This window comes from Macrobrachium rosenbergii, chromosome 50 (genome assembly GCF_040412425.1).
Source record: "Macrobrachium rosenbergii isolate ZJJX-2024 chromosome 50, ASM4041242v1, whole genome shotgun sequence".
Lineage (NCBI taxonomy): Eukaryota > Metazoa > Arthropoda > Malacostraca > Decapoda > Palaemonidae > Macrobrachium > Macrobrachium rosenbergii.
The window spans coordinates 24,973,156-24,989,265 of NC_089790.1; the positions used below are offsets into that span (position 1 = coordinate 24,973,156).

At 35.0% G+C, this 16,110-nt stretch overlaps 1 protein-coding gene across 1 annotated transcript in view; it reads left to right on the top strand.

Moving 5' to 3' along the window:
- Nup43 (Nucleoporin 43kD) overlaps nucleotides 1-15,807 on the top strand; it is a 45,875-nt gene extending 30,068 nt beyond the window's left edge. The window contains exons 6-8 of the mRNA XM_067094304.1: nucleotides 188-326; nucleotides 9,700-9,837; nucleotides 15,190-15,807. Coding sequence (XP_066950405.1) covers nucleotides 188-326; nucleotides 9,700-9,837; nucleotides 15,190-15,362 — 450 coding nt within the window. The 3' untranslated portion in view covers nucleotides 15,363-15,807. The remainder of the gene's footprint in view (nucleotides 1-187; nucleotides 327-9,699; nucleotides 9,838-15,189) is intronic.
- Nucleotides 15,808-16,110: the final 303 nt, after the last annotated feature.

Below are 16,110 nucleotides of genomic sequence, written 5' to 3' on the forward strand. Positions count from 1 at the left end.
GCAAACCGGAACAAAAATTTTTCTAACATCTGGTTCGTAACCCGAGTTGTTCTTGAACAGGACTATCCATTAGCCGAGGTACCATTGTTTATTAATATGAAGATGGTGTAGTTATTATATTCCTTTAATAAATAAATGCTAATAAATACTTCTCTGTGACTTTAGTGAGATCTTGTTTTTTCCACAGATTGCAGTTTGTAATTTAGCAGCTCATCCAAATCAGCAACATATAGTTGCTTCTGGAGGAGAGGATGGTGCCCTGACTTTGTGGGATATGCGAAATATCAACCAGCCTATAACTGTGATTGCAGCCCACTCTGGCTCAAGTAAGAAGCTAGTGAATCATCTTACAACCTAATATTCTTTTAACACTGACTACTGTAACTGAGAAGCTGTTTAATGGTAAAAAGTAAAGCATTTCTTCTTCTTTCAACCCTATCAGTCCCACTGTATAACAGGGCTGGCCGCTGGAGTCAACTTTCTCTATCTATTTCTGTCCCTTGCATCTTCTTCCCCCAGTCCCACCTCACCCATATCCCTCCTCACCACATCCATCCATCTGATTCGCTGACGCCCCACACTCCTCCTCCCCATCACTGGAATGTTCTTAGCTCTCTTGATTGGTACCATCTCCTCTCTTCTTATTACATGGCCATAATATCTCAGACAAACTTCCCTAGCCTTCTCCTTTACAGTACATATACCACATATTCTCCTTATATCTTGATTCTCCCTCCTTTCCAGTGGTGATATTCAAGCAATCCATCTCACCATCCTCATTTCAGTTCTTTCCAACAGTTCCTCCTCTTTCCTCTTAAGTGCCCAAGTTTCTGTCCCATATAATAGTACAGGCCTGATAACTGTCATATAAATCTTCACTTTGAGCCTTAATGGCATTTTCTTGTCTAAAACAACTCCAGTTACTTCTCTCCATTTTTGCCATGCTCCTTTCACTCTCTGTCTCACTGCTTTCTTAGTACCTCCCTCTTCTGCTATTATTAATCCCAAGTAGTTAAACTCATTGTTCTGTTTTAGCACTGTACCATCTTCCACTTGAATGTTTACTTCTTTGTGGCCGTCTTTACTACTAATCATTAGCTGTCTTTCCAATGTTCACTTTTAATCCTTTCTTTTCTAGGGCTCCTTTCCATGCTAAAAACCTTTCTTGCAGTTCTTCCTCAGTGTCTACTATAATGACTAAATCATCAGCAAACATCAGTTCCCACAGTTCTTCGTTGTTCCTTAATTCTGATGTCAAAGTGTCTATAACAACAAGGAACAAGAATGGGCTCAGAGTTGATCCCTGATGGAGGCCAACCTCCACAGGGAATGCCTGTCTCCCCATATTTTGTCTGTACACTGGTTCTTACCCCCTTACATCATCTTCACTAACAAGTGAAGCATTCATCTGTGCTAAAATAGAAATTTTAAAAATAAACTTAAAGAGGGAGGGTAGTGCCGTCAGTGCATCTCATGCGGTGCACTGTAGGCATTACTTAAGGTTCTTTGCAACCCTTTTCATTCCTTTTACTGTAGCTCCATTCATATTCTCTTTCTTCCATCTTGCTATCCACCCTCTCCTAACAGTTATTTCATAGTGCAACTGCGAGGTTTTTCTACTTTTACACCTTTCAAATCTTTCTTATCTCAATTTCCCTTTCAGCGCTGAATGACCATGGGTCCCAGCGCTAGGCCTTTGGCCTAAATTCTATGTTCCAGTTCCAGTATATCAAGGAAATATTAGGTCTTCATCAAGTCTAGTTTGAGATCTAGAGCTGATAGGAGTTCAAGCAGAAAGTACATAAGACACAGAGGAGTGAGAGAACTTCTTTCTTGTGTAACCCAGTAAAGGGAAAATCTGTTATGAAACTTAAATGAAAAGCGTATCCTGCACTGTTTTCTGTTGGTATGTTCTATTAATGTGTACTCTTTGTTTCACTACAAACACGTTACTTTAACATAGCCCTTATTGGTAACTGAGCAAACTCCAGACATTTCCCTCCAATGGCTTTGGTAGGTTAGTGGCTGGTCCATAAGTTTTCTTGTCCTAAGTGGTTAACCCTTAAACGCCTACTGGACGTATCATACATCGACTAAAATTGTCTGTTGGGTGCCAAGTGGACGTACCGTACGTCGACTACAAAAAATTTCAACCTTCGGTCAACTTTGACTCAACCGAAATGGTCGAAAAACGCAATTGTAAGCTAAAACTCTTACATTCTAGTAATATTCAATCATGTACCTTCATTTTGCAACAAATTGGAAGTCTCTAGCACAATATTTTCGATTTATGGTGAATTTTTGAAAAAACTTTTTCTTACGCCCGTATGTAACTCGGCTGAAAATTTCAGAAATTCTTTCGTCATTTTGTCGTAATTTTTGCACTGTTCTATATTAGCTATTACATAAAGTTTTATATATGAAAATGTGCACAATTTCATGTACAATACAACAGAAAATAACTCATGGTTGTAGCTTTTATAAGTTTTGAAATATTTTCATATAAATCACGATAACTGCCAAAATTTCAACCTTTGGTCAACTTTGACTCGACCGAAATGGTAAAAAACGCAATTGTAAGCTAAAACTCTTACATTCTAGTAATATTCAATCATTTACCTTCATTTTGCAACCAATTGGAAGTCTCTAGCACAATATTTTGATTTATGGTGAATTTTTGAAAAAAACATTTTCCTTACGTCCGCGCCAGAAATTCTTTCGTCACGTTGTCGTAATGTTTGCACTGTTTTATATTAGTCGTTACATAAAGTTTTATATATGGAAATGTGCACAATTTCATGTAGAATACAACAGAAAATAACTCATGGTTGTAGCTTTTATCAGTTTTGAAATATTTTCATATAAATCACAATAACTGCCAAAATTTCAAGCTTTGGTCAACTTTAACTCGACCGAAATGGTCAAAACACGCAATTATAAGCTAAAACTCTTACATTCTAGTAATATTCAATCATGTACCTTCATTTTGCAACAAACTGGAAGTCTCTAGCACAATATTTCGATTTATGGTGAATTTCTGAAAAAAAAAAACTTTTTCCTTTCGTCTGCGCGCGGTAACTCGGCCGAACATCTCAGAAATTCTTTCGTAATGTTTGCATCGTTTTACATTAGTTGTTACATAAACTTTTATATATGAAAATGTGCGCAATTTCATGTAGAATACAACAGAAGATAGCTCATGGTTGTAGCTTTTATCAGTTTTGAAATATTTTCACATAAATCACGATAACTGCCAAAACTTCAACCTTCGGTCAACTTTAACTCGACCGAAATGGTAAAAAAACGCAATTGTAAGCTAAAACTCTTACATTCTAGTAATATTCAATCATATACCTTTATTTTGCAATAAATTGGAAATCTCTAGCACAATATTTCGATTTATGGTGAATTTTTGAAAAAAAACATTTTCCTTACGTCCGCGCGGTAACTCGGCCGAACATCTCAGAAATTCTTTCGTCACGTTGTCGTAATGTTTGCACCGTTTTATATTAGTCGTTACATAAACTTTTATATATGAAAATGTGCGCAATTTCATGTACAATACAACAAAATATAACTCATGGTTGTAGCTTTTATCAGTTTTGAAATATTTTCATATAAATTACGATAAATAGAAAAAATCGACCTTCGGTCAATTTTAACTCGACCGAAATGGTCGAAAACTGCAATTGTAAGCTAAAACACTTACAGTCTAGTAATATTCAATCAATTAGCTTCATTTTTCAACAAACGGGAAGTCTCTAGCACAATATTTCGATTTATGGTGAATTTTTTAAAAAATTTTTTTACGTCCAGCAAGATTACTTAATTCATGCATCATTTTGTGATAATATTTTCTCTGTGTTGATTTGATCGTTTTACAATTTGTCATATACCAAAATCATCGCAATTTAGTGTACAATACAACTAAAAAAAATGAACTCATTAGCTTTAACCGTTGTGCTTACAGCGCGATTTGTATACAATTATGTTTTTTTTTTTGCTGTCATATATTCCAATATTTATAAGTGATAATGATATTTTTTTTCATTTCTGATGGTTGCATACTAAACTTCAGGCAATGACAAAAAAAGGAGCCAAAAATGAACTCTTAATCTTAAAAACTAAGCATACTGTGATTTTTTTAAAAAAACTTTTTTTCCGCTTCGGCGCTAACTCACCGAACGCCGCCGGCATACGGGAGACGTTTTTGTAAATAGAGGCTCGGCGTTTAAGGGTTACTTGAATCATTTTTTGTGTCTGCTGACTTGTCAGCTGCTCCCAGAGATTTCCAGGGTTTAGAACTGTTCAGAATTATTATGTCATTTACATATTTAATTCTTATATTTTTCCTTTCCCTTTTTTTATTATATATTTTTCATGACATTGTGTAATAAATAATAGTAATTTAAGCAGAATTTTAGTTTAGGTTTGTAAACAGCATTGATGGGTTTCCTTCACTGAGTTAGAGTTAGTTCCAGAAGTTTTTGCGAGCAGATATTTTATAATTTCCTTTCTAGGTATGAAGGTCTTCATATTTTTTGCTCTCTAGAGTTGTTTGCTATGGTTCTACCAACAGTTTATTATTACTTTAGAGCATAAGTGTTTATATCTAACAAAAAATGAGCTGTTAGCTAGTTGGCCTTTGTTTCAAGTTAGTGACTAAGTATGCCTCAGTAACTATAAATTTGGTATGATTCTGTAGGTAAATTTTTGATACGGTTAGGTGCGAGTTAAAGTGTTGTGTTTAGTTTTAAGTATTTATTAAGAAGTGTTTAAGAAAAAGTTCTGTTCCTTACTAGTTATTCAAGGAGAATATTGTATTTTGTCTTATCAAGTCCATCAGTTTCATGTTTTTTTGTGCTGTGTGTGTTTGATGTATCCATTACAGTAATTTTAGTGATTGGAATTTTATACAGTATAGATTTTTATAATGGTATTTTTGTATGTATATGTGTGTTTTGTTCTACTTTATAGCTATGTGTTTTGTCTTGTAGCATAATGATTGCTCTTTTCCATTCATCACTGCTGTACACTGAGTTTTCTACAGATGTTTTATCAACATGGTGCCATAGTTTATTCTTAATGCACTGGACCCTGTGTTTACTGTAGACTTGGCATAATTGTTTTTAACTGAATTGGATCTTGCAGGACTGGTTGAATGTTTTTGCAAGATATTTTTTTGTATATCACTTTGTTTTCTCTTTACCCTTGTTTGCCCACCACAAGATGGTGTATTTGCTTGCCAGATAGGCAGTGTGTTAAATTTATGTCTGATCTGACAGACTTAAAACTTACTGAAAAGTTGTGCTGAAGCCTTGTGATAGGTAAGAGGACTCTCGAACTACTGGAAATTCTTTTTTTTTTTTTTTTCCATTTGGAATCACAACATGCTTCAGTGTTGTCTACCTAATGAGCATGGATATGAAAAGGTATCACATTTGGGATTGGGGTTGGTGTCCAAAACTAATAGTGAGACCTGTGGTAGGATACTCAACCACCCAGCAGTGTTTAGACTCAAGATTTATCTGAATGTCTACTCATATATTTCAGGGCTAGGATACTTCCATGAAACTGGCCAATGGATTTCAGCTGTTGGCTGGCTCTTGGGATAGTATTCTAGGTATTCTGTTAGGTTTGTTGATTAAGGTGATTAGAGTGGGGATTATTGTATTTTTGTAATAATTTCAGTCCCATCACATGAGTAACTGAGTCTAACACTGTTGTAAATTTTACCTTATTATATATTTATACTGTCTTTGCATAGATTTTGAGTGCAACTTTTTTTTTTTTTTGCATAGGAAACTGAATTTATTTTAAAGGAGCTTTCCTTATATTTTTAAATCAGCTAATTGATAATTTGTTATTGCAGAATAGAAAGAACTGATAGATAAAATGTCAGTGCTAATACATGTTGACAACTTTACAAATTACAGAAGGAATATAACAGCAACACTCATAAAGTTTTTGCGCTTTCACTAGTAGTACCTCAGTGGACAATTACTTATAAGTAATGGCTGGGGTGTGACATCAAACACACGGACTGACCTAGGCTATTTGTGATAGTAATAGGTCCAAATCCTCATACAATGTTATTAACCCTTAAACGCCAAGCCTCTATTTACAAAAACGTCTCCCGTATGCCGGGGCGTTCGGGAGTTAGCGCTGAAGCGGAAAAAGTTTTTTCAAAAAATCACAGCACGCTTAGTTTTTAAGATTAAGAGTTCATTTTGGCTCCTTTTTTTGCCATTGCCTGAAGTTTAGTATGCAACCATCAGAAATGAAAAAAAAAATATCATTATCATATATAAATATTGAAATATATGACAGCGCAAAAAAAATTTTTCATATATAATTTTATACAAATCGCGCTGTGAGCAAAACGGTTAAAGATAATGGATTATTTTTTTTTTCTTTGTATTGTACACTAAATTGCGATGATTTTGGTATATAACAAACTGTAAAACAATCAAAGCAACACAGAGAAAATATTATCACAATATGATGCATGAATCCGTAACGCGCAAACGTAAAAAATTTTTTTTTTTTTTCAAAAATTCACCATAAATCGAAATATTGTGCTAGAGACTTCCTGTTTGTTGAAAAATGAAGCTAATTGATTGAATATTACTAGACTGTAAGTGTTTTAGCTTACAATTGCAGTTTTCGACCATTTCGGTCGAGTTAAAATTGACCGAAGGTCGATTTTTTCTATTTATCGTAATTTATATGAAAATATTTCAAAACTGATAAAAGCTACAACCATGAGTTATATTTTGTTGTATTGTACATGAAATTGCGCACATTTTCATATATAAAAGTTTATGTAACGACTAATATAAAACGGTGCAAACATTACGACAACGTGTGAAAGAATTTCTGAGATGTTGGCCGAGTTACCGCTGGACGTAAGGAAAATGTTTTTTCAAAAATTCACCATAAATCGAAATATTGTGCTAGAGATTTCCAATTTATTGCAAAATAAAGGTAAATGATTGAATATTACTAGAATGTAAGAGTTTTAGCTTACAATTGCGTTTTTCGACCATTTCGGTCGAGTTAAAGTTGACCGAAGGTTGAAATTTTGGCACTTATCGTGATTTATGTGAAAATATTTCAAAAGTGATAAAAGCTACAACCATGAATTATTTTCTGTTGTATTCTACATGAAATTGCGCACATTTTCATATATAAAAGTTTATGTAACGACTAATGTAAACGATGCAAACATTACGACAACGTGTGAAAGAATTTCTGAGATGTTCAGCTGAGTTACCGCGCGAGACGTAAGGAAAAAGTTTTTTTTTTTCAGAAATTCACCATAAATTGAAATATTGTGCTAGAGACTTCCAGTTTGTTGCAAAATGAAGGTACATGATTGAATATTACTAGGATGTAAGAGTTTTAGCTTATAATTGCATTTTTTTACCATTTTGGTTGAGTTAAATTTGACTGAAGGTTGAAATTTTGGCAGTTATCGTGATTTATATGAAAATATTTCAAAATTGATAAAAGCTACAACCATGAGTTATTTTCTGTTGTATTCTACATGAAATTGCACACATTTTCATATATAAAACTTTATGTAACGACTAATATAAAACGGTGCAAACATTACGACAACGTGACGAAAGAATTTCTGGCGTGGACGTAAGGAAAAAGTTTTTTTCAAAAATTCATCATAAATCAAAATATTGTGCTAGAGACTTCCAATTTGTTGCAAAATGAAGGTAAATGATTGAATATTACTAGAATGTAAGAGGTTTAGCTTACAATTGCGTTTTTTGACCATTTCGGTCAAGTCAATGTTGACCAAAGGTTGAAATTTTGGCAGTTATCGAGATTTATATGAAAATATTTCCAAACTGATAAAAGCTACAACCATGGGTTCTATTTTGTTGTATTTTACATGAAATTGTGCACATTTTCGTATATAAAACTTTACGTAACGGCTAATATAAAACAGTGCAAAAATTACAACAAAATGACGAAAGAATTTCTGAAATTTTCGGCCGAGCTACCGCGCGGACGTAAGGAAAAAGTTTTTTTCAAAAATTCATCATAAATCGAAATATTGTGCTAGAGACTTCCAATTTGTTGCAAAATGAAGGTAAATGATTGGTATTCAGTGATATTTCAAAGAAATAGAAGTAGAGTGGAATATAATATTACATCTGATGAGTTGAAGTTGTAAGAAGTCACAAATTCACAGAACATACATCATGACTATTCATCTTTGTGGTGGAAAAAGGAAAGAATGGGTGAATGTGGGTCAGATCTTGGGCATATGAATGATATTAATCAGGTGCATTCTGAGTGGTTAGATTTATTTAGCCATTACACTTAGGGCATAATCTGGGTCTCCAGGCAAACAATTATTGGATGGGTTCAAATTTCCTGAGACTAGGTCAGGGCACCACACTACACTAGCTTTAGAAACTAGGAGGCAAGAGGAGCAACACTGAGGCCATCTTAAGAATTATGGGAGTGAGGTACTGTGTGACAAGGTTCATGTCAACTCAGGACTTTGAAAAATTTACTCTTCCATCATAAAATTGGCAGACACAATTTAATGGAAATCAACTGAGTAGATGGTGTTTTAGGTAGTTTCAAACATTGAAAAACCTTTATTCTATACCTTTTTTCATTTAGAGGTAGTGGAAAGGAAATATAGCCCTGTCCCATTGTTCTATAAACTATTTCCTTGGATCTCTTAGTGCAGATAAAAGAGATAATACATTTGTACCTTTCATTGACATGTAAGGCACACATCTCTTAAACTTCAACAAGAATTCTAATTGTTATTTTTAAGAGACATTGTGTAATCTGTGTATCCTCGATAGCCTTTACATAACCAACATTCTAGATATTTAATTGGGTTCTAAAATAAAAGCATAAGATGCCATTGTAATAATAATTGTATGCAGGATAAGTAAGAGAAAAATAGGAGACATGGATGACCCTCTGTGCTTTATTGTGATGTTTCTGCTCTCCACACTCACTTTGCTACTGTATTATGGTATTTTATGAATTGTCAAGAAGGAGTAAATAATGAAAAATCTCAATATGAAAAATAAGTGAGGCAACTAGCTAAGAAGAAAATGCTATATTATACAATACCATATCTCTATTCTTTTTAAAGGAAATTTGGTGGATAACTGAAGTTGTATAAGGTCATCTCTCAGTTTTTTAGCCAATTCCTTAGTGGTGGAATATGAAACAAAAGGGTTTGCTGTTTCCTTACAAAATTTTAGTGTTAGCATGATGGAGGACAGAACAGCTGCATGAAACCGTGATTTGTTTTCTTGTATATTAATCTGGGTATAAGCTTGCTTTTTTTCATGTACCTCTAATTGTACTGAGTTTGGCTGTTACATATCTTTCCATGAGTTACACTATTCATCAGGTATTGCTTTTAAAAGGCAACTTTTCATTAATATTTATCTAAAAAAAATCCTAAAGCTTATAAGGGCTTAGTTCCCCAGCAGAAGTGCTTTTCCCACACCCTCCAGTATTGCCAGTTTAGACTCCTCACAAGTTATGATTCATTTTCATTAATTATAAAACAGAAAGGGTTCATATCATGCTGCAGGTATGTTGTTGTTTGGTATAGAATTATTTTAGGATTCTGATCTCAGAATGAATTCGTGGTTGAACAGTCAGTTCACTTCCGATACTCATATATATTTTTATTTACAGTTACTTCAGTCAAATTTCACCCAGCATCTCCTGAGCATTTATTTACTTGTGGGACAGATGGTCAGATTCTTCACTGGGATGCTTCTGCCAATGATAGACCTTCCAGCATGCCTTTCAAAAATAGCAGGGAGCCATCAGGTTTGTTGATTTAAAAAACTTTAATTATGATTAAGGTCAAATTAGTATGTTGATAACGTGTCTCCCAAACTAATTGATTGTTTAGTACAAACCCATAACCTATGTATGCTATTTTGTTTGTCACAAAATGTTTCTAGAAAAACCCTCTGTGAAGGAAGATAAAGAAGACTACCAATATATAGCATGGCACTTCGACCATCCTGAAAAACCAGTACCCCCTTCGAGTGGTCCCAGCTCTCTGCCTCTTCATTTTGAAATGGTGAAGATGTACAGACAAAATTCCGGAGCTCCGCAGCAACATGGAAGTACTAGTCAGTGGCAGAAATATAGCCATTCATTTCAGCCACCCCTATATCTGACACCTACACAAAGGAATGGTTGGATTACCTCCACACAGAAAACCTGGTTGAATATATGACTGAAGCTTAAATTTTTCGATCTACCTCAGTTGAGGCGTATGAGGCTGAGCTGTCTGACCCCTTACTTTGTGGGTTTAGCACAGACTCCATACTGTAAAGACATGCTCCTGCAAGGGTTCCTATTTCCTATTTCTGTTATTCCTATTCAAGGATGAGGACCCATTGCAGAGGGAATCCTCCTTGTACCCAATTGATCTTCTTTTCTTACACCCTACAACTATCAAGTTGCTCTCACTGCACGGGTTGAGAATAATCATAGTGCCTCTGATTACAAAGGCAGACCCCCCACTTCCCAATTCCCATAACATCCAGAAGGTAGGCACCTTGTGGCTTTCTTTAGAAATGTTTCTTTTGAAGAAGTTGTGAGTATATGAAGTGGCCATCAGAGTCACAGTGTTCCTCAAACATTACTGTCATGAGATGGAAGAGGGTCCACTGCACTGTTTGTCAGTAGGTGTCGGGGGTAAGTCTTGGCCTCATTATACAGTCGACCCCTGCTTATTCATGGTTCAGGATTTGTGGCTTCACCTATATGCAGATTTTTCTGTGGAATGTATTTTTCAATAAATTGTGGAAAATTTGGTAGTTCGCGAATTTTTTTCGTAGGGCAGTATTCACTAATTGCTGTATTTTCAGGTTATTTTCATGACTAAATACATTTTTTATGATATAAAAATGATTTACTAATTTTCAGATATTTAATATTAAGATTAACAACATTAATTAATAATACTGTATCTGTGATAATACAGGTAATAAGTACTAATTTTGAAATAATAAGATTAAATAATAATAATAATAATATATACCTATAATAATAGTAACAAGATTGAATAATAACTCGGAGAGAGAGGGAGAGAGAGAAACATATTTGGAAAGAAACAGATTTTAAGCTTTGACTGGTAAAAAACTGGTTCTCTCCCCTCCATAGGTTCAGGAGAGACCCCCTATAGTGCCCGAGAGAACTCCTTATAGCAAACCCTGTTGGTAGCTAATCTCCTAAACTGGTTTTCTCACCGTTATAGATACAATGCTCAGAAATGATACATATTGAAATGATAGTAAAGTGATTGAAATATTAAAATTATATTAAAGTGATATTGAAATTATATTAAGATATTAAATTGTTGCAGGATGATGGTTTAAGGTATATTTGGCATTTGAACTATTAAAATAGGCAGTTATAAGCATTTTTAGAGGGGGTCTCTGGTGTTTGAACGATTAAAATGAGCAGTTATAAGCGATTTTAGAGAGGTTCAAGTATTCGCGGATTTTAGCTATTTAAAGCTGGTTGTGGTCCCTATCCCCCTCGAGTACCGGGGGTTGACTGTAATAGAATGCAAGAATACCCCTAGATGCTGTGCTACTTCAGAGATATTGCCAGGACAGAGCAGTTACGCTGCATTCCAAGTTAAGTCACTTCTTTGCCATATGGATAAGACACAGACAGGTTTTTTTTTACCCCTCATTGTTAATCCGTCAATGGAATCCTGAACAGAAGCAGATGTGATCCCTTATGTGACTCTACCATGACCTCTTGTCATCTAGGTAGTTAGAATACTTTTCTTAGGAGCTAGGCCATTTTATCATCCATCAGTGTCCTTGATATGCTCCTCTAAGGACAAACAGAAGCTATGCTGTCAAAAAACAGGTTTTGACATAGGAAACCATATTATTGGTAGCCACTGTGAACCCTCAAACCCAACCACTCTCGTTGGTGAAAAGGTGTGAGAATCATTTGTAGATGCTTTCTTTCAGAGACCTAGTGATTAATGGGAGGGCTGGCCAACTTATGCCACTGTTGCCACATTTGTGGAAGAAGGATGTGTGCTGTAACAAAAAATTATACAAATTTACAAAACATCATGGAGCAGGCAACGCTTATGAGTAGCAGCCACAGTGATGCGTATAAAGCAGGCCTTGCACTATAAAACCTGCATATCCAGCATGGTATATGATTGTACAATTAAACAATTTAAGAAGGTTTGGCTAGATTGGAAGGATTGACTAACAGTTTGGTATTCGTCTATATAAAATATTTACATTGGTTGTACAGAGTACACCAGCTGTAGTCTGTAGCAGTGTACAATAAAAAATGTTTGATAGTTTGTGGCCTGCCTAACAAGCATGAACACAAACACATCTGCTTTCATTTCTCTCTCTCTCTTTCTCTCTCGTGCTATCAAGAACAATAGCTGTTATTTGCGCTTCATTTACTGTTTGAAAAGCTTTTAATAAGCCACAATATTTTGACAAAAAGGACACTTTCATCTTCAACAATTAAGCCAGCCAAAAAGGTGAGAAAGCTTTGAATTAAAAATGAATGTGATTAATCAGTATGAGGAGGAAAAATAATAAAGACAAAGCACGTGACCTAGAAATTCTACATTCAACAATCAACAATTCTTAAGGATCAAGAACACATACGTGAAGCTGTTTAAAGATTTGCTTCAATAAACTCTACTATAATTACGAAGCAAAGGCAAGTGCCAATCTGTGAAATGGAACGGTTGTCACGTGTGGATAGAAGACCAAATGTCATTAAGCCTTATTACCATTCAGGCAAAGGCTGGAAGTCTGTTTCAGACCCTGAAGGAATGTGCAGGTGATGACTGTCAACAAGAATTCATCGCAATTACTGGATGGTTCGGTAGGTTCAAAAGAAGATTCAGTTTGCATATTGTTCGGGTAAGAAGAAGGCAGCAGGAAATTTTGTCAACAGTTTTGATGAATTCATAAAAGAAAAAGGGTAAAATATTACATTTCCCATGCAAAATCTATCGGTTAATTATCATTCTCAGAATAAACTTAAAAAAAGAAAACCCGAGTAAATGTGAATGCATAAACATCAAATGCTTGTGCTCCACAGGTAATACAGGCAGTCCCCGGTTTACGACGGGGGTTCCGTTTTTACACAGCGTCGTAAACCGAAAAATTGTCGAAAATCATAAGAAAACCTTACTTTTAATGCTTTGGGTGCATTGAAAATGATGTAAACTGCATTTTTATTGAGTTTTTCATAAAAAAACCTTCAAATTATGATTATTCTGCCGTTTTGGAGCCATATTTCTTCCGTCGGATCGGCGTACGACGCGTCGTAAACCGGGAAATAATTTCTGATGAATATATTTGAAAAGCGTCGTAACCTCGGAACGTCGTAAGCCGGACCCGTCGTAAACCGGGGACTGCCTGTACACAAATTTCATAAAAACATTTTGTAACATTATGAAATGGAAATTGGTTGAGATCAAACAATACTGTACAGAATTACTATGGAGCAATATTCATCAGTCAACTGAAATAAGGTTAAACAGGTTTTTTTTGGGATACAGTTACCACTGGCTACCATCAGAGCACATGAAATGTAGATGTAAATGTGGGGCAAGTTACAAAACATTGAGATGAATTGGAAGATTAATTAGTTAAATGAAATATAATATCAACTGATTAAATATTCTCCTGTATATCCCTATACAACATTTCTTAAAACAATAAACTAAGTCTAGTCTACAGCACAATATGAGTGACGCAATACTCGCTATTGTAATTTATGGTAAGGGAGCACAACAATGTAAAAAGGCAAATTTACTGAATTCTTAGTAAAACAAATGAATATAATCATTATCATAAAGATTGATAAGAAAGTTCTTCTTCTGCTTCTTCTTTTAACGTGCTTTTTTCCCATTTTTGTATGGGGTAAGCACGATGCCTTCTTTTGAAGGACTTTTGATTTGGCTTTGGGGTAGACCTGTAGTCTCGATCGGCTGCCCTGCCTGACATCGCTTAGACCCCGGTAGCGTATGTTTCATGTATCATACCCGACCCAACGCCCTTAAGAAAGTTATGGTATAAAAATATACTCAAGGTGATAAAACCATGGTAGGTATATATAGGCTGTGGGTAGCCTATATATACCTGTAGACTAAATTGTAAACCAATTTACGTTAAAATTGACTTCGACATGCATGCAACCGACATGCATGCAAGAACCTAACCCCGTCGTAACTCAACGCCTACCTGTAAAGAGCCGTCCTATCTTGGGTCTGATTATATTCCATAATTGTACTGACAATACACTGTTTTGGGTAGACCAACTATGAGAGAATTCTTTATATTAGTTGGTATGTCTTGAGTGCCACTTGGATCATAAGGGTGGGTATCTCCCTTAAGGAATCGCTGTGTCTACTAAAAATATGATTTTCCCTGCTGTCAAAGCTTGTTTTTACAGTAAAGGCAATCTAGCTCTTGGTGCTTTTATTTTCATGGTGAGGTAATGAGCTTCATGCCTTAGTTACTATATTTGTAAAAAGCATAAAAAATTTGTGAGCACTACAGTGCTATTTGCCTTTTCATACTAAATACTAGTACTTATGGTGGTATTTGTGGAGAATTTGGGAGTATAGAGAAGGCATTACTAGATTTTTTCTTTACACACAATGAACTGGAACACAGTCAAGAAAAGGCATGTAAGTAGTATGACTAATAAACTTAGGTTTTAAACTTGTTACATTCTAGAGAGTTGTACTCATAGTCTTCCACCATTTAGTTCTAGGCCTCTCAGCATCTGGGGATTTGCCAGCTCAAATCCTCACCACCTAAATTGAGATTTGGCATGCATGATTTATAGGTTTTTCCAAATCATTTATAATTTGTTATAAAATACATTGGTAAATTAATTTATGAAAACTGATGACTTATACATAATGGCTCTGGTAAATCAACTTATGAAAACTGATGACTTATGCATAGTGGCTCTTCTCTTTTCCTACACTCCAGTGGTCAAAGGCTGACAACACAAAGAATGAGCAGGGTTTCATGATAAATGAATAGCATGCATATTTTATCAGTTTGTATTATAAAACTTATTTTATCTTGTATTTTTATTAAGTTTTAATTTCATTCTACATTATTAGATGTTTTACTCTTTTTCCAGGATCTAGCATAAGTGTCTGGCTAACTAGTGACGTTGCTCAAGGGATAATTGATACAACAAGCATTATCCCTCCATCGCCACTACCCATTAACTCAGTAGATGTTGAAGGCTCTGTACTCATTGCAGGTTCAGATAATGAAGCGGTTTTTACCATAAGGAATGTGTTTTTGTGAGATACAGTCAAGGTAGAATTTTTGTAGACAAGTGGTTACCTTTAATACTATTTTATGATTACAAATTTTTCTAAATTTTCATGAAATTCAGTTAAAATATTTTTTAAAATGTGCTTACAACCTCACCTGTAAGTATTGGATTGCACTGTAAAAAATAACTTGATTAGTCTCAGTTCATCTGTGTATCCATCGTTTGATGCATTCAAGTAAACAATTCATTGTTAAATTAAAGTGTTATACTTGCCTTATTAGTCCATCATTCATCACCATCATTAATGTTATATCAGGTTTTCCTTATTCAGGGTTAGGACGTGAAATGAGCTGTATGGAATAATACTTTTGATATTTGGTGTACTTCCTTTTTCATGCTTGAATTAGTAAAGGGAGGCATTGGAAGGAGGTCTCTTTCAATAAAGTAAGAGGTTTGTATACTTGAACCATGAAAGTTAATTATTTTACATGTACCCACAACAAAGAAATTTTAGATACTGCATTACTATACTCAATTGCCATTTAAGCAGGACACTATGATAGCAGCTCTTTTTGATAGCATAGCCGCTGTGCTCCCTCAAAGAAGTTACACTCATGGTCCCCCCTGGGCTCCATAAGACAGACCAACCAATTTACAAAGAATTCTCTTATAGTTGGTCTTGGCTAGAGTAGTGCTTGTTGGCACAGTGATAGAATATAAAGGACTCAAGACAGGAGGGCTCTATCTCCTGTCCTACAATGATTACCTAGGCTCTAC